The sequence below is a fragment of the Podarcis bocagei genome (assembly GCF_964188305.1).
Source record: "Podarcis bocagei genome assembly, chromosome: 15".
NCBI classification, from domain to species: Eukaryota; Metazoa; Chordata; class Lepidosauria; order Squamata; family Lacertidae; genus Podarcis; species Podarcis bocagei.
The window spans coordinates 37,390,917-37,410,320 of NC_138141.1; the positions used below are offsets into that span (position 1 = coordinate 37,390,917).

Consider the following 19,404-nt stretch of genomic DNA (forward strand, 5'->3'; position numbering starts at 1 on the left):
TAACAAACAACTCCCCGCCGGGATTAATTTACCGTTTCGCGGACTGACAAGGCAGCTCATTATTACACCCAATTATTTATTCTGCCTCAGCCAGAAAGGCCCGAGGAGCGCCACGCTGGGAATAAACGGCAGGCCGCTCTCGATTGCAGGTGCAGAGCAGGAGAGAGGCACAGCATTTCGGGCTGTGCTGAGATTTCCCACCTGGGCTTTATGTTTTCCACAGACCATTTTGGGGAGAGGTGCAGGACCTTTTATAGAGAAATCAGGCTATTACTTACAGGTTTCTGTCATTTCCAGGTGGTGAAGGGGTTCAAGACAGTCTGCAGAGAACGATCATGGGCTTTGTGCTTTTTGAAGAGCAATGGGCCATTTCGGAGTAAGGCTGCCAGGAAGGCAGGGATATTTTTGCAGCAAATTTGCAATTCTGTCTTCTCCCTTGGCAGACCATTTGCCAGCTTATTATGGGAAGGCCGTTTGGAGCTTCTGGGGCTGCTTTTCAGATTGCATTTTTTAAAAGGTAGAAGGTGGTTCATATACAGTGTCTGCATAAAGTGTGTTTCATCACTTCCTCCATCATTGCAAGTGAAAACAACAACCCATGAAGCTGTGCTGTCTGGAGCCTCCAACGAAACCGAAAATCACACTAATCCCTCCTCATGCGGATTAACATAAAAGGCTTCTGTATTATCCTTGTGAGATAAGAGAGAACAGCAAAGCGAGGCTGGGCCTTCTCTGTCTTTATATGTTGTGGTGCTTTCCTTGGTATAAAAGCTCCAACCCAAAAGGAAGAGGGGAAGTGGTGGCTGAGGCCTATTGGGATTGGTGGGGAAAAGGTTGGAAGGACAACCATAGGTAGAGACAGAGCCAATGACAGGCCAAGACAACTAATTCTATTTTTGCCTCCCTCCTCCTCCTTCCTGCTGAGTTCTACAAGGGCAACACTGAGACTAAGGCAGGGGCAGTCAACCTTTTTAAACCTACCGCCCACTAATGCATCTTTCTTGATGGTAAAATTTCCTTACCGCCCACCAGTGCTTCATGGAAGGAGGATTCAGCTTGTGCCATAGAACCCCCAACCGCCCACCTAGAATCCTGAAACGCCCACTAGTGGGCGGTAGGGACCAGGTTGACAACCCCTGGACTAAGGGCTAAACCAGGAAGGAAGTTGACAGTCAGGCTCCAACCCCTTGACTGGTTGTAAGGAAGAAGGCAGCCAGGTGGGGGCTGGCTGAAGTCAGCCTAATCTTGGTGGGGCAGTGGCTTATTGGTGTAGAAGAAGAAGAAGAGTTTGGATTTGATACCCCGCTTTATCACTACCCCAAGGAGTCTCAAAGCAGCTAACGTTCTCCTTTCCCTTTCTCCCCCACAACAAACACTCTGTGAGGTGAGTGAGGCTGAGGCACTTCAAAGAAGTGTGACTGGCCCAAGGTCACCCAGCAGCTGCATGTGGAGGAGTGGGAAAGCGAACCCGGTTCACCAGATTACAAGTCCAATGCTCTTAATCACTACACCACACCGGCTCTCAGTGTGTAGAAACCCAGTCAGATGGGCAGGGTTACAATTGTTGTTGTTGTTGTTGTTGTTATTCCTAATGCACCAGTCTCTATGGGAGGAGGAGGGAAATACTGTTCTAACAAGGAATGATCCTTGATTCGGGATGCAACAAGATAGCATCCCAGGCTGTGTTCATCACAATCAGCATGTAATTTTGACGGAAGGGAAATGTTGAAAACAATGCAGAAAGCAAAGTAATTATTTACTGAACATTTGCAGACTGAAAAAACAGTAGCAAATACAAGTCCTATTTGCTTTTGCAATTTCCACTCCTGGCCTCAGACAAACATGCAAATTACTGCAAGTCATGCTCTTGTTTCTGCAAATGTTCTCTGACATCCCTGCCCTAGATGTATGTTGCTTTCTTACATCGTCCAAAAGTCACCGCATGGCATGCCCAAATTCAATTTGTACAGCGGTACCTCATGTTACGTATTTAATCCGTTCTGGAGGTCCGTTTGTAACAGGAAACCACTCGTAAGATGAGGCGCGCTTTCTCTAATGGCGCCTTCCGCTGCTGCTGTGCCGCCGGAGCGTGACTTCCACTCGCATCCCAGGGCAAAGGTCACAACAAGGGGCATCTACTTCCGGGTTAGCAGAGCGCGTAACCCGCAGCATTCGTAAGGGGGACAATACGTAACACGAGGTACCACTGTACTGATGACCCAGCCTGAACATCATCTCATTCATTTTCTCAAGCATTTTACATATTGGAGGCTACATTCTCTAGAAGACCTACCACTGATAGCAGTTGACATTACTGATTGTACCGTTTTGTAAGGAGGGACAGATGTCCCACACCTGCAGAGTTTATAGAGGGCACCATTTGGACTGTGGGGAAGGCCTAACACCCTCTCACAAAACACCACTTCATCTTCAGAGCAGCCCCTGAGGCTGCCTCTTAGTGAAACAAATCACATTTACATTGGCCCTTACCTGGGGGGCTGATCTAACCAACCTGCTCACCTCCCTTCCAAGCTGTTCCTGGAATTTGGGCTTCTAGATCCAGACACAGCATGTAGATCTTCAGCTCCCATATGGAATTGGTTTTTTTTAAAAAAAAAAAAAAAAGCAAGCAGGTGGCGATCCTATTTCCAACCATTTGTGGATGGCAGTGAGCGATTCCTACAGTTGCTAGGCAACAGCAGCATCCTTTCTTCCGCCCCAGAATTGAACAAAAATGCAAACAAACAGTGGAGCTCTTTGTACAGTCTTTGAAGGAGGGAAGAACTCAAGGAATCATCTTGTGGTTGCTTAGGAACTCCAGAACAGACTTCTGATAACATCTGGGCACCCTGGAAATATTTGATCAATGCTCCCTGCGGTTGCCAAGATCTTCCTGCTAGGCTTTTTAGCTCTCTGATCCTGCAGGAATAATTTAGCCGATGGACTATCTAAAGCAGCCATTGGCAACCTAGTGCCTTCCAAGTGTTTTGGACCACAACTCCCATCAGTTCATGGGAACTGTGGTCCAAAGGTTCCACCCAATGCTAATCCTACTCAGAGTGGAGCCACTGGAGTTAATGGAAACAACTCACTTAAGCACACAGATTTTAATGGGTCTACTCTCAGTAGGACTTGGTTGGCAACAACTCCCAACAGCTGAAGGACAACAGGTTGGTGAAAACTGATCTCAAGTACTGGAAGCAAGCAGTGCCTGATGGAAGAGGACTTCTTCACAGCACCCCACCTCCTGCTTTGACCCCCAAATATTCAATGGTATCTCATACCTTCCAACACGACACTCCCCAAATCCAGGAAGCCATCTTCTGGGTCTGCACTCCTGTGCGAGTCACATGACCCACGTTTGATCATGCCCCCAAGTGCTTTCTTCAGGAACAGCACCTGAAAACACACGTTTTGGACTGCCATGCCCCCCCAAAATGCTGCCCAAAATCACACAAGATTGCGGCGGCCATTTTGGCCACTGTCCTCTAGCAATAAAAAACAGGATGCCCCATTTTATTTCTGGGGTAGTTGACAGGTATGGTATCTGTCGCCTTGCCGAAATCTTCTCGCTCGTTGGAAAAGGACTTTTATCACTTCATTTCTGACACATTCTGCTGCATTTATACATGAGGTCACTAGCCTGGCAATAACGGAAGAAACAGCTTTTCCACCTCATAGATATATAGTAGTCTTTACCATTGATTCCAATTTTGTGGCAACTGCAGCTTCTGCATTGTGTTTCTTCATTCCTTTTGCATACAATGTATATGTGAGGCCACATCTGCATTGGCATACCGCCAGCTCTCGAAGACACACCTGTTTAGGCATTCCCCTGAACTTGAACTTCCTGGTACAACTGCTTGAATTGCTCTTTTAACTGTTTTGTTATGTTTTTTTAACGGGCTTCTTTGATTGTATATTTTATATTCAGGTATCTTTAATGTTAGAATTGTTGTATGGCATGCTCTTATTGTGTTTGAATTTTACTATGCTTGTTAACTGCTTATGAGTCATTGTAAGTGGTATATAAATTAATAAAAGTAATTATTATTATTATTATTATTATTATTATTATTATTATTATTATCATTAAGATCACTATTAAACATAATAATAATACACACTTTCACATTACCTTCCCTGGGCCTTTCAAGAATGCAAAGCTGGAAGGAAGCGACTCAAAAACTATATATCAACTCTTAGGCTAGATGTGACTGCAACAGATAAGCCGCACCGTTCTGCTCCAATGTAACTGCAAGATCCTGCAGTTGGGGCAGTGCCCAGCCATGCAAATAACACATGCGACGCACCGGCCATAATGCAGCCCATAAGCCGCTTACCTTCATGCTTGGCGGAGCAGTGAGCGGTGGAGATAAGGGTCTCTCTGGAGCTGCCATATCTGTGCTGTTCAACACGTCTTGTTTCCTGTAATACAAGGAGAAATTGATCTTAACGTTTTCTTTCCAGGCCTTTTAAAGGACGCAGAAAACCCCAAAGAGATAAAGAATGGGAAACTTTTGAGAATTCTGAACCAAAGAAACTTCTCCATTCTATTTTTTTTAAGAGAGAGGGAGGGAGAGAGAGAATGACCCTGGTTCTTGAGAGAATTCATATTGTTCCTTTGTTTTATCCAATTATTTATGGCCCCTAAAAGCGGAGAAGGTCTTTCACTGGGGCATCCAAAGTAGGGAACATCAATAGAGCCTATACCTGCTATGTAAGTTGCAGGTAAAATCCATTCCAGGTAATTTCTATTAGTGGGCTAAGCTGAGGGTTAGCTATATAGAGCTGGGTTTCTATGGCAACACTCTTGCAAAAAAAAAAAATTTCCTCCCTCCCCACCTCCCCCCACCCTCCGCCCCACTCTTCCTTGTCCCCAGTTTCTCCATCTGGTCTTATCTATTGACTCTGTAATGTTTGCTCATATCTTTCTCGCTCGACAGAAAGGACACGATGCACAGCAGAACAGATGCTGATCACGGTTATGCCAGATCACCGCCAGGGAATCACACAAAAAAGGAAGAAAGGAAGAAATGTGCCGCTCTGAGTTTATCATGGCCTGCCCAGGCTGAACTTCAGGAGGAAAGCCTAATGAGCAGGGAAACGTACAAAGCATGTTTTTCACTGCAACCGCTTCATAGCGCAGAATTCTTTTTTCTTTATTTTAACAAATTGGAAACAGTTCTTTAATATTGCACACTCCCTTGTTCTCTGAATAATGTCAAGTTCCAGAGGCAGCCCTTGCTACGCTTTGGCTATGCAAAGACACCATATGTTTAAAGCACATTGAAAGCATGTGACTTATCCCAAAGAATCCTGGGAACTGTGGCTTGTTAAGGGTGCCGGGATTTGTAGCTCTGTGCGGGGATAAAGTACAGTACCCAGGATTCTTGCGCATTGTGGATTTTCAAGGGGATATTTACTAAGAAGTTTTGCAGGTATCATAGGACAAAAACTGGCAGGCGCACGGGTGCCCGAGGGCATCACATTGGAGACCTCTGATGCACAGTATAGACATAGATCCCTTCATGGATCACTGCCTTGCCGTGGCGAAGGGGCTTGAATAACTCAGAGAAGCTATGAGCTATGCCTTGCAGGGCCACCCAAGATGGACAGGTCATAGTGGAGGGTTTTGACCAAACGTGATCTGCCTGGAGCAGGAACCGGCAAGCCACTCCAGTATCCCTGCCAAGAAAACTCCATGGACAAAGGCAACAGGCATATAAAAGTTATGATGCTGGAAGATGAGCCCCTCAGGTCGGAAGGCGTCCAACATGCTACTGAGGAAGAGCGGAGGACAAGTACAAGTAGATTCAGCTGATGAAGCGTCTGGGCCAAAGCCAAAAGGACGCTCAGTTGCGGATATGCCTGGAAGCGAAAGGAAAGCCCAATGCTGTAAAGAAAAATATGTGGTCAAAAATGAGATGGCAAGAACATGAGTTTGACCAAACTGCAGGAGGCAGTGGAAGACAGGAGTGCCTGGCGTGCTCTGGTCCATGGGGTCACGAAGAGTTGGACACGACTAAACGACTAAACAACAACAACATAGACATAGTTGGAAAGTAGCTGGGAAGAGTGTGGAGGGTGTCAGGACCTCCACTCCAGCCAGCAAGGACCAGCATCAGCGACGCTCACTACATTTACAAGACTGTTGCACTTGACTCTTTCTGCCCATTGCCCCTCTGCATAAATCCATACCATTTGCTTCCTAGCAAACACACATCTAATGAAACGCTTGCGACTAAAAATGCCAAATAAATTAACCCCAGGAACTGAGAACAGATGAATAATTGGTGGCGGACATGGGCAGAGCACCACCCACCAGCTGGCGCGGTCAGGATAATTGTGCCAGCTAATGCCGCCTGTGAGCAGAATTACGATGAGCTGGTCCCACCAAGGGACAAGACGGAAGCCGTTATCTTTTAACCAACCGGCTCAAAGTGTGGTTTTCCTCACTGCCGCGGAAAATGTGCGATTCTGCCTCTGTGAATAGAGAGTTATAAGGAAAGGCTCACTCAGAGGGCAGTTCTGTCTACAGCGCCTTCTGTGGTACAGAGCTCCATCTTCATCTGGTGGCCCAGTTGTGGCCTTGTCAGGATGGGGAATAGCCTAACTTTGTTTATCTGTGTTCCTGTAATCTCTAGGTTAAACTAGGTAAAGGTAAAGGGACCCCTGACCATTAGGTCCAGTCGTGGCCGACTCTGGGGTTGTGCGCTCATCTGGCTTTATTGGCCGAGGGACAGCTGCAGACAGCTTCCGGGTCATGTGGCCAGCATGACTAAGCTGCTTCTGGCGAACCAGAGCAGCACACGGAAACGCCGTTTACCTTCCCGCCGGAGCGGTACCTATTTATCTACTTTCACTTTGGCGTGCTTTTGAACTGCTAGGTTGGCAAGAGCAGGGACCGAGCAACGGGAGCTCACCCCATCACGGGGATTCGAACCGCCGGCCTTCTGATCGGCAAATCCTAGGCTCTGTGGTTTAACCCACAGCGCCACCCGCGTCCCCCTCTAGGTTAGACTACTCCATTGCAATGGAGCCTTCTCTGAAGATAGTTGAGAACTTCAGAATTTAAGAAGAGACTGTTGGATCAGAGGTGCTAGCAGCCACTGGCTTTAAAAAAGAGGATTAAACAAATGGATGGAGAACTCTTCCCATGACTGTTAACAACAATAGTGAATTGGAACCTTCATGTCCTGAGACAGTGCTTCTCCAGATGACAGCTGCTGGGGGCTATTGTCCTTATGCCCTGATTGTGAAGAAATCTGGCTGAGAACAGAGATCTCCTTATGTTTGAATCCAGGAGAAGGGAAGCACATTTTCAGCCTGAGGGTCATATTTCTCCCTAAGAACCTTCCAAGGACCACCCACTGGATGTGGGCAGGGCCAACAGCAAATGTGAGAGAGATGGTGAATGTAAAAATACACACATACACACACACACACACACACACACACACACACACACACACACATTTCATCGGAACTGAGTGAAGATGGCGGCTGCCAGCAGCAAAAAGACCTTTGGATTGATTCGGCAGAAACACCAGCATGTGAGGAGATGCTGCAAACTTATAGAGGGGAATCATAGACATAAAAAAGCCACACAGAAACACGTCATTGCTTGTTTTAACTCACTTGTGGGAACAACTCAGAGGCCGTGAAAGAAGGAAGGTCAACAACAGGAAGAATTAGAGGAACCATTGGAAATGACTATGAAAAGCAGTAGAGATATGAGATGATCAGAACCCTCCAAACTTGAAGCATGGGAAGTCCAATTAAAAAAAATATAATTTGGCAGAATATTTGGATTATTTGATATGTATATGTATAATTTGGAATATTTAATGTGATTAGATTGGATTGTTAAAGTGGAACATTTAATAAAAATGAATTTAAAACACACACACGGCGTGTGTGAAGTGTTAGGGGAGGGGGAGGGCCTATGGTAAGGGACACATCATACTCTTTCTGGGGTAGTTTGTCCATCTTTGGTCCCCACCCTACACTCAGTTCTCCTCTGTGCCTCCTGGAAGCTATCAGCATGCGACAGTGGCCACACCCTGGGAATGGCTTTGACTGACTGGCTAAACCATGTGAGGGTAGCCAATGGGTCTCAAACCAACAGCGAGTTAGAGACTTCCACTGTGTGTGAAGACATGCTCTTGTGGATTGAGCGGACAAGACCAATAGTGCGTCCAATGATCAAGAAGGAGGTTTCTGCATGTGCTGTAGAGGGAAGTAAGAGGCAGATGGGGCTCGTCCACCTGGAAGGTAGCCCATCTAAGAGAAGGAAAACTCTGATCCTAAACCTCCGCTGCCTTGTGGGATATCTTCAGGAGAAGAAAAGTCCAAGGAGTAAACCCTACACAAATCCAGAGTGGAGTCACTAAGACTGTTGGATAGCACCTTGCACGCCTCTTTCTGGCAACTCCTGCAGCCAAGCTGGTGCCAAACGTATTGCTCTGCTTTCCTTTGGACCACATAGGTGAGGCCGAGAGGGGGGTCTTGTCATCTGGGCAGCCCAGGACCCATGAGATCACTTCAGTGCCTTTAACACAGCAGTTTGACTTCACCCCTGGAGGCACACTCCATCGTCTCTCGAGACAGACGGACGCCAACAACAACAACAAGTCCTGAGTCTCAGCATTCCCCACTTCATGAACTCAGCAGGGGAGAGGATGAGGACTAAACTAGGAGGAGCTGACTCTGTCCGTCACTGACTCTGGCTCTGCCTAGCATTTTGTCTCTTTCAGGGCCTTCCTACTCATGAGGTGGGGTGAAATAGCCACCTCGGGCAGCGGAAGCCCCTGTTGCCTGCTCTGCCAGAGGCAGAGAAGTGGCAATAGAGACAGTGCTGATTTCCAGCAATCTTTCACCCAAACCTCGTGAGATTTTGATGGAACCCACCGCTACCGCTTTGTGCTGCTGCTGCACAACCTAGTTAAAGGAAGCTTTGGTGAGTTGGACACGACTAAACGACTAAACAACAACAACAATTGCGGCGGCAGCAGGGTGGGTTTGCACTTGCCATCTCAAGCAGCAAAATGGGATGCACTGCCCCTGGTCTCTCTGCCATCTGCCCTACCAGCCATCACTGTGTAGAAGGTCCCAGGTTCCAATCCAGGTAGGGCTATAAAAACTCCTGTCTCCAACCCTGGAGAAGCTCTGTCAATCAGTTTGGAGGCAACAGGGAGGCAGATAAACCAGTGGTCTGACCCACTGGAAGATAAGTTTCTATCTTCCTTTTAAAAAAAGAAACCCTCTCTCCTTTGTGTGTCTTGAAAAGGCATCAAGGGTCCTGCCCGCCCTGTGATCGTGTTTAGAATCATTTATCTCCAGACTATTAATTTTTCATGTGCAGAGCATTAGCGTCAAGATGCTGAGGGTTCAGGGAAAGACGATCAGAGGTTTCATCCCATTTTCTTTTCTCCCTGGCACATTAATCCCTGGGTTGCACAGTCCAAACACCCGACTGTTTGTCCTTTGTTTCTATGACAACCTCCAGGATGATGGCAAAGCACGATAACACACACCATGACAGATGACTCGAACGAGAGATTGGGGGAAATCTGGGTAACAGGTGCTCTGGGGACACCGGGATTTGTTTATGGTAATTGGGAAAACTTTTTGGGAATAGAATTAGGATCTTGGCAGGGGGGTAGTGGGGCTGCAATCAGGAGGACCAAAACTTTAATAAGGAATGGGGGGAATTTATAATTAAGAACCATTGTAAACGGTTAAAACTGTTAGTGGGATTGCAATAACACTTGAAATGTAACGAAGAACTATGGACATAATGGAGATACAGAAATTTGGATCATTACGAAAGATGCAGAAGGAAAGGACTAACAATAAGACCCACAAAGGGGAGGAGGGGAATGTAAATTTTAATATGGAAAATCAAATAAATAAATTGTGGGGGGGAGAGAGAAAGTTCAAGGAAATCTGCTCTGAGATTCAAATAAGTGAAAGCAAATAAGTGCAACAAGCTCCATTTTTAAAACATTTGGGCTTATTTTTATATTTTTTAGAAGTCTAGGCTTATTTCAGTTTCTCAAAGCTTCAAGTGTACAGCAGTATCCAAACCTAGATGAAAACCTGCTCCTGGATCCATCATGCAGAATTTGGATAGACTGTGAAAATTTGAAAGGCTCTGAAGCTTCGAAAGGTTCAGTCTGCCAATTTGGTTTCAGAGGTTCTCAGACCTTCAGGTCACACTGAATGTTCGCACATCATTCTGGGTTTCATGCTGATGGCTGCTTGGGCATTCAGCGCATTCCCATAAATGAAAAATGAACTGCATGACAGCCATTTGTTTCATTAATGGTCACGAATGGGAATACAAATGAATGAGTTCAGAATGAAACTTCCTTTTTTTCTCATTTCTTTCAAGTGGAATCCTGCTGGAACATCACAGAAAAGTGACATAAAGAGGAGGAAGGGAAAGGAGCAGCACATTCATATACCTGTGCTTTTAAAGAATAATAAAAATCCTATGAAATGAGAGCCTTTTGTCCCAACTATCTGAAATTTCAGACAGGGTGTAATGGGATTTGTGAAACCAAATGGGATGGTAAACACAGAACTCACAGGCAGAAGAGGAGCAGCTCAGTCTGCCATTGAAGGAATGGAATACTTTCAGGATCAGTGCCTTTCTTTTTAAATTCTCTGTAAAGTGGGGACACTTGCCCCAATCGGTTTGAAGTTTGGAAGATCTGACACCCTGCTGATGGGAAGCCTCATGCTATCTGTGCAGAAAATGCCAACCCATTGAAGTCAGTGGCAAACCAAAAATGAAATGGTGGGACACAAAAACAAAGGAACCCCATTCCATATCAGAAATGAAATGAATGTGATTCTAATGACTAACGCAACCAATAAAACTTTAAATGAATGGAGTCAGAGTGGAGAGTAGATGCATGTTCTCTTTAGTACACATGAATGTATGGACCTCATCTACATTATACACTGAAAGCACTATTGTACTAATATATATATTTTCAACATAAAATGCATTCAACATAAAATGCAAGAAAAGCCAAACTAATCTAAAAAAGATAAATAGAAGAGAAGCAAGAGAAGAAAATGAAGAAACAGGAAAAAGAGAGAAGAAATGAGTGCAAGTTCCTCTATCATAATTACCGTAATTTTCCTTGTATAAGACTAAGGGTTTTTTTACCAAAAAATTACGTTTGAAATTGGCGCTCGTCTTATGCACAGGTAGTGCTGAGGGGTGTTTTCTTAATTTGGAGACATAGAAAAATACTGTAAATCTTAATCCTTACTCCACACACAGGTAAGTGAACTCTCCCAGCTCTCACCTGGGAGCTTCCCCCTCTTCCCCCAGCCTCCCACTCTGGGAGATCCTCTCTAGCCTGCCTCTCATGCAGAGCCCTCCATCTCCTGTCCATCACCTTCCTGTGTGGATCTTCATTAATCCAAGAGAGAAAACTTCAAAAGCAAAGCATAAACATATATACAGGATGATGAACAGAACAACCACTGGATAGCTCAGTTGGTTAGGAGCATGGTGCTGATAACAACAAGGTTGCAGGTTCTATCTCCACATGGGGCAGCTGCATATTCTTGCATGGCAAGGGGTTGGGGCCAGATGATCCTCAAGGTCCCTTCCAACTCTATGATTCTATGAAAAATTTAAAACCATAGAAAAGAAAAGAAAAAAGAGGGTCTTCAGATTCTCTGCCTGCCAGTTGTATCTATAAACACTATTGAAAGTATTCAAGGTATACACTCCAAGATGACTTCTAGCTGTATTAACGTCCAGCTTCTTCACCAATCAAGTAGGTGTTATATTCTCAGTCTTCACTTCCAGGCATCTCAGATTCTCCTTTTTTCCACTCAAAATGTCCAAAAGAAGAAAAGCACTGTTGTACCACTTTGAAGAGTCATGGCTTACCCACAAAGAAACTTGGGGACTGCGGTTTGTGAAAGGTGCTGAGAGTTGTTAGGAGACCCCCCCCCCATTCCCCTCACTGAGCTACAATTCTAAGGGTGCTTTAAGAATCAGTCCCTCTCCCCAGGGGACTCTGGGAATTGTGTGCCTAGGATTGGCATTACCCAAAATGGATCTGTTTTGAGTAGATCCACCTGAGGCCATTTGCAGTGCCAGAAAGGCAATTCATCATCCCTGTGTCAGCCCTTCAAATATTTGAAGATGGCTAGATCAACAATATACCATGAGACATTATTTTCTTCTTCTAGTATATATTTACCAAAAGGTACAGACACTTGGCATTTGAATCAATGCAGAACAGAGTAAAGAAAAACGGCAATAACATGTAACCAGACTAGCAAAGCTTGGGCAAAAAAGTTCTTCAATTAGAAGAACGTAACAGCTCTGCTGAATCACACCTGATCTAACATCTAGTTTGCCACAATATACCTATTTCCCAGCCAGATGCAAGATGCCTATAGGATGCAACTGGCGCTGTGGGTTAAACCACAGAGCCTAGGACTTGTCGATCAGAAGGTCAGCGGTTCGAATCCCTGCAATGGGGTGAGCTCCCAGCTCCTGCCAACCTAGCAGTTCGAAAGCACGTCAAAGTGCAAGTAGATAAATAGGTACCGCTCTGGCGGGAAGGTAAACGGCATTTCCGTGCGCTGCTCTGGTTCGCCAGAAGCGGCTTAGTCATGCTGGCCACATGACCCGGAAGCTGTACGTCGGCTCCCTCAGCCAATAAAGAGAGATGTGCGCCACAACCCCAGAGTCAGCCATGACTGGACCTATTGGTCAGGGGTCCCTTTACCTTTACCTTTACCTAAGGAGGGCTAGAAGGCAGAAGCCTCAACCCTGCTATTATTCCTGAGCCACTGAGACTTAGAGACCTCTCAACCTGGTGGTAGCATATGCAGACATCCTCCCACTTACATGAAGGTTATGTTCCAATCACCCCCGGCCATAAGTGAAATCATGTAAAGTGGGGAGCATCATTTTAATGCCCTTTAAATGCCCTCTCTACCACTCTGTCTTCAATCCATACCAAAAATACTGTACCCCAAAATATCCACAACTAGAATTGAAGCTCTGGGGCCAGCTGGAGGCTGGAGGACACACAGCATAGTAGCTGCTGCTGCTACTGTGCTACCCCACACATCAGCTGTTAGGCGGGGAGGCTGAGCAGTGTAAACAAAACCCTGCTGTGCCTACAGTCTCTATGGGGCTTCCTCCACCCTCACTGATGTCTTCTTCAGGCTCTGGGAAGGATCTCCTCACAAGCCACAAGGACTCTCTAGTTCTCTCCTGCCATTTGAATCTAATTGTGTATTTATTTAGCTCAGTTGGTTAGAGCGTGGTGCTGACGACACCAAGGCTGCAGGTTCGATCCCTGTAAGGGACAGCTACATATTCCCGCATTGCAGGCGGATGGATTTAGATGATCCTCAGGGTTCCTTCCAACTCTGATACTATGAGATATGAGATATTTCCGGGCACTGTGCATATACGTGGTCATGCACGAGTCGAGGAACACCTGTTTACGGGTGGTGGCTGGTGCCCATTGAGATTGGTGGGGTGGAAGGTAGGGAGCCCAACAGTAGGTGACGCCAGAGCCCATGACAACAGTGGTGGCTAGTTCCCATTGGGGCAGAAGAAAGGGAGCCTAACAGTAGGTGGCGCCAGAGCCCATGACTGACAAAACTAACTCATTCTAGTTTTGTCCCCATCCTCCTGGTCCCTGAAGAGTTCTACAGAAGGCAACAGACATGGGAGAAAGCCGCATTGAAATCCAATGTCCAATAAATATTTGTTGCCTGTATACATGGGCCATTGCAAATGCAGTACAAAATGCCCAACACTGACATAAAGCATGGTTAAATATACTCTCTGCTTAAAATGCAATCAGAATTAAACTCAACCTTAAAACTTCCTGGGATTAGTCTTGGATTTATCTTGCTCAAATTAACAAGCCACTTTTACACCCCACAGACGTTTGGCTCAAGACTCTCACTAGGATTTTCTTGGCTGCAGTTGCAAACAATTGCAAACAACTTGATAAGATATGTACTCATATTCATCAGATAGCAAGTCAATTACCATGTTCTGTATTGGCCATCCTGTACACTGCAACTCAAAGTAAGGCAACAGTTTATTTCTAGGGCTGGCATATGGTGGACAGAAGAATAAATGCGCTTGGGTGTGGCTTGATGATTTCCCACAGGCATCTGATTGGCCGCTGTGAGAACAGGATGCTGGACTAGATGGGCCACTGGCCGGATCCAGCAGGGATCCTCTTATATTCTGATATAATGTACTCGTCCTCTATGGAACCATTTCCACAGACGCACAATCTCTTTCTTACTGGGCTATAACAATACCCACCATCCAAATAAGCGGGTAGGATATGTTGGAAACCCATGAGACTTTCCTCAGCACAAACACTGTTTTTTTTAATATTTTATTTAAAGATTTATGGCATTCATAACCTGCACGGAGTTGTGCTGTAATTCTGAAATTGGGGGGAAAGAGGAAAGCTTCGGCCCAAGCGAATTCATGCTACGGAATGAAATAAGAGCCCGCCAACAGCCGAAGGGACTGTTTTATCTGACTCTGAAGAGAGCTATCCTTGAAAACGGAGAGCTTATGATGTGAGGAGGCTGAAATGAGTTCGGAATTGGGTTTTCAATTATTGGAGCCTAGAGGAAATGAATTGGCTTGACCGTGGGCAGAACAGTGGGCAGAATCTGGGCTGGCAGGAATCCAGCATCTTTGTTAACAGAATTATATTGTCACTTTGCACAGGTGTGTTGAACAGCCACATATTTGGGGGGGGGGGAAGGTTATAGTCCCCAAAAGGACATTTTCATTACATACAGTACCTGTTGGTGTCAGATTGGAATCAAGAGCAAGTGTAACTGGTGGGCATTTTGCATTCACCCACTGCCAGTGGTTCCTGCCAACCTAGCAGTTCGAAAGCATGTCAAAGTGCAAGTAGATAAATAGGTACCACTTTGGCGGGAAGGTAAACGGCGTTTCCGTGAGCTGCTCTGGTTCGCCAGAAGCAGCTTAGTCATGCTGGCCACATGACCCGGAAGCTGTATACCAGCTCCCTTGGCCAATAAAGCGAGATGAGAGCCGCAACCCCAGAGTCTGCCACGACTGTACCTAATGGTCAGGGGTCCATTTACCTTTACCTTTACTGCCAGTGGTCTTGGAATAGTCACCTCAAATCCCAGGAGAGTACAGTCGTACCTTGGTTCTCTAACAGAATGCATTCTGGGAGTCCATTCAAAAACCAAAGTGTGGCTTCTGATTGGCTGCAGGAGCGTGCTGCAGCCAATCGGGAGCCGCAGAAGCCACACCAGACATTCAGCTTCCGGAAATTGTTCAGAAACCGGAACACTCACTTTTGGGTTTCAATCATTCGGGAGCCAATTTGTTTGGGAGCCGATGGGTTCAGCTTCCAAGGTACCACTGTATTACAGCAAGGGATGTGGTGGGTGGAGTAGATTAAGTTTGCATCTGAAGGGGAAACCTACCTCAAATCAAAGCCTTATTGTTGCAGATAGTGTGACCAGCCCCCCAAGGAAACAAAATAAGAAACTGATAAAATAAACAAAGGGAAAACACCTCATTTGCAATTTTCCAAAGAGTGTGCAAACAGAAAACAGTCATCCTTTGAAACTGGCACAGATTTCGCAACATGGTTCTCCCACCAAGTAACATGTAGCAAAATGCTTATGCTGTGGTAAATTGTGCATAGAAAATGCTTATATTGGCGACCACATTGAAAGACCTACATTGGCTCCCAATATGTTTCTAAGCACAATTCAAAGTGTTGGTGCTGACCTTTAAAGCCCTAAACGGCCTCGGTCCTGTATACCTGAAGGAGCGTCTCCACCTTCATCGTTCAGCCTGGATGCTGAGGTCCAGCGCCGAGGGTCTTCTGGCGGTTCCCTCACTGTGAGAAGTGAGGTTACAGGGAACCAGGCAGAGGGCCTTCTTGGTAGTGGTGCCCGCCCTGTAGAACGCCCTCCCATCAGGTGTCAGGGAAATAAACAACTATCTGACTTTTAGAAGATATCTGAAAGCAGCCCTGTTTAGGGAAGTTTTTAATGTTTGATCTTTTATTGCTTTTACTATTATTAATAATAATATTCTGTTGGGAGCCACCCAGAGCGGCTGCGGAAACCCAAGCCAGATGGAAGGGGTATAAATATATTACTACTACTACTACTACTACTACTACTACTACTACAACTACTATAACATGCGGAAATTCATTATATTGGTGAGAGATTGCATTGCAGAAAGAAATTCACACTAAAGTGCTGGTGAATTTTCACAAGGACTTAAAACAAAACAAAAATCACAGACTGATATGGAACTGTGGAGAACAGAACCCCTGATTAGAAAAATGAAAAACTGAAAGAAACCTGAGCAGAGAGATTCTCCCATGTAGTCCCACATCCTGTTCTCACAAAGACTGACCAGGTGCCCCCCATGAGAAGCCCACAAACAGGGCCTGAGCATTACGGCAGCACTTTCTCCTCCTGTGGTTTCCAAAGTGGGGGGAGAACATCAGCATCAGGGTTAGTAGCCACCAGAAAAAGGCAGCTGGAGCAAGAGACTGCAAGGAGGACTGCAAGTAAGGACTACAAATAAGGCATGGTAGGGGGAAGGGTCTGACATCCCTCTCCCAAAACCTCCTCTTACCATAAAGTGAAGTCCTCACCCCACCCTGCTTTATAGGAAAATGTGTTGCAAAAGAAATAATGGTGACCCTGCTGTGCCTTATTTGAGCTCTGCTATCTCATCCCTTAGGGACGCGGGTGGTGCTGTGAGTTAAACCACAGAGCCTAGGACTTGCTGATCAGAAGGTTGGCTGTTCGAATCCCTGTGACAGGGTGAGCTCCCGTTGCTCGGTCCCTGCTCCTGCCAACCTAGCAGTTCGAAAGCACATCAAAGTGCAAGTAGATAAATAGGTACCGCTCCGGCGGGAAGGTAAACGGCGTTTCCGTGCACTGCTCTGGTTCGCCAGAAGCAGCTTAGTCATGCTGGCCACATGACCCAGAAGCTGTACGCCGGCTCCCTCAGCCAATAAAGCGAGATGAGCGCCGCAGCCCCAGAGTCAGTCACGACTGGACGTAATGGTCAGGGGTCCCCTTTACCTTTACTATCTCACCCCTTTGCAACATCAGGTTGGTTGAAAGCCAATGGAAACGAGCAGCCTGTCTGGGAAAACACAAAGCCCTGGGTATGAAATACAAAAGGCCACAAAGTACCTCTGCCAGCCGCAAGGCACAGGCAGGTCCACCAAGGATGGTGGTTTGAATTTGTGTACTATGTAGGGGAGAAGTACCCTTCCATCAAGGGTAAAATCTGAGCCTTGAGTGGGATGGGGATGTGAAGATTCACAGATCTGACTTCCAACCTAGTGGAACCAGTTGTGCTAAGAGTGTGCAAGTTCTCCCCTAACATCTGGATATGCAAAGTGTAGCTCCTATTTTGCAATTCTTTAGCAAAGACAGTGTCAGGCTTCTTCATGAACAACTTCCCAGAAGCTATAAAAGACGAACTTGGGTTTAAATCTAATCTTAAAATGGGTTGCAAGTAAACATGGTATAATTGCAATATGCAATGTTAGGCTGAAATCCTATACACCAGGGGCAGAGAGCCTTTTTTTGGCTGAGGGCCACATTCCTAACACCTCCTATTTCACTGTCCAACAAATCTTACTGTTAGGACAGTAATCGTACTGCCAAGCCAAAATCGGCTTCCTTTCAATTTCCACCTGTTAGTTCAAGCCCTGTGCCCTGGGAGGTGCCGTTTTTCATCAAAAGTGTCTCCTAATCTGATTAGGTTTGCGACCCTAGGTGCATATCCCACATAACTTCTTTATAAAGTTTTGATTTGGCCAAGAGACAAGGCCACAGGTGCCGTCATCACATCCATTCAAATTGCTTGAAGTTGACAGGAAGTTCATTTCGAACGTTCAACCAAAAAAACTACTTTTGGGAGCGGCGCGTTTAAAAAAGAAAGCAGACAATATGTTGACTTCCCTGTCTCGATTTCCTCCCACAGACACTTCTCCTAATTGTGCTGCTTCGAAAGCTACCTGCTAATTCTGACACAACAAATGATAATAAAGGTGAGTCCATGTCTGGCAAGAGGAGGGGGAGAAATTCAGTTCAGTTCGCACTAAAAGATGAGCCTACCTAGTTTTTCATGTCCTGAAATGTGGCAAGAACTGAAATGCAGCCGTCATTCAAAATTCACACCTCTTCAGATTAAACAATACAGTTTTCCTACTGAGTAATGTGTGAAATAATAATAATATGTCTAAACTGTGCATTTAAAATGCATATATAAGTGAAGGTAACATACAAAAGAGGCATATGAGATAAAAATCAGGTTGCAGAAGTGTGCATATCAGACAAAATTGCATAGGGGGGAAATCTGTAGAAATTCACCCAAAACCTGACATGGAAATGTGGAAAACTGTACTTATGTCTGTGTTCAGCAAGATTGTTCTTCCTTATTCCTGCATTTCAAGCCACATTTGTAGAGTGTTGCTCACATCAGAAAGGTGGGTGGGGGGCCTTCATCTAACACACAAGACCTGTTTGGTTTCCCCACCTCTGCAAAGAAACAAAACAAAACCCCGCAACTCCTATTCATGAAGCTGTCAGCTGTATATGTGTGGTGGCTGCCTCAAATGCGCACAGCATTCTGAAGAAAAAAGATGAATGTGGCTTAAGTTTTCTAGTCGGGTGGAAGCTGGTTTGAGAGAGAAAAAGATGCATCGAAAGGCAGTATTTGTAAAGAAATTGCTTGATCAATATGGTTTGTGGCTGGCACCATATGAAAGTGACTTCAAAAACTAACCATGGTAGTGGACTGGATGCAGAATAAGCAATGATGTGAACTTACCCAAAGACCAGAAAAATGAGAAACAAGGATAAACTGAAAATGACAGGTTTTGCTCCGGTGATGGCGGACTCCCTCTGAACTGGAGGGACCAACTCCGCATGAAACGGGTCTTTTCCACTGCGGCGAAGCAGGGACCCTTCTGGAAATCACAGGCGGATGAAGCCTGTGACCGTGGGACTCGGCGGGCACCCTTAGTGCCCCCCCAACCCGCAAAGGAACCCACAAACGGGCTCCGAAGCGAAGAGGGGGAAGTGGCGCGGTGCTGTGAGTCAATCGCTTTTTCTGCGGAGCGAAGCCGCACAGCCGTTGCCGGAGAGCGCTGCCTTTTTCCTGGGACAATTTGGCATCTAAAATAATCAACCGTGAGTACTGGAACATTGAATATTTGGACTTTAAATAAGAACTGGCGAACTGGTGAAATAGAAAGGAATTTGGACTTAAAAATCCACCTTAATTTGGTACTGAAACGGGAAGGTTTAAACAGGAAGTCACCCTTCCGTTTCCCTGTA

At 45.7% G+C, this 19,404-nt stretch overlaps 1 protein-coding gene across 8 annotated transcripts in view; it reads right to left on the bottom strand.

Annotated features, from left to right (window-relative positions):
• RAP1GAP2 (RAP1 GTPase activating protein 2) overlaps positions 1 to 19,404 on the bottom strand; it is a 201,174-nt gene that overhangs the window by 67,961 nt on the left and 113,809 nt on the right. For 6 of the 8 annotated variants that reach the window (XM_081172968.1, XM_081172976.1, XM_081172974.1 and 3 more), the window contains one exon: positions 4,344 to 4,428. The exons of 1 other annotated variant lie outside the window; for it this stretch is intronic. In XM_081172968.1, the coding sequence (XP_081029094.1) occupies positions 4,344 to 4,428 (85 nt within the window). Of the gene's footprint in view, positions 1 to 278; positions 732 to 4,343; positions 4,429 to 19,404 lie in introns of those variants that run through there. One more of the 8 variants, XM_081172971.1, reaches the window with a different exon arrangement.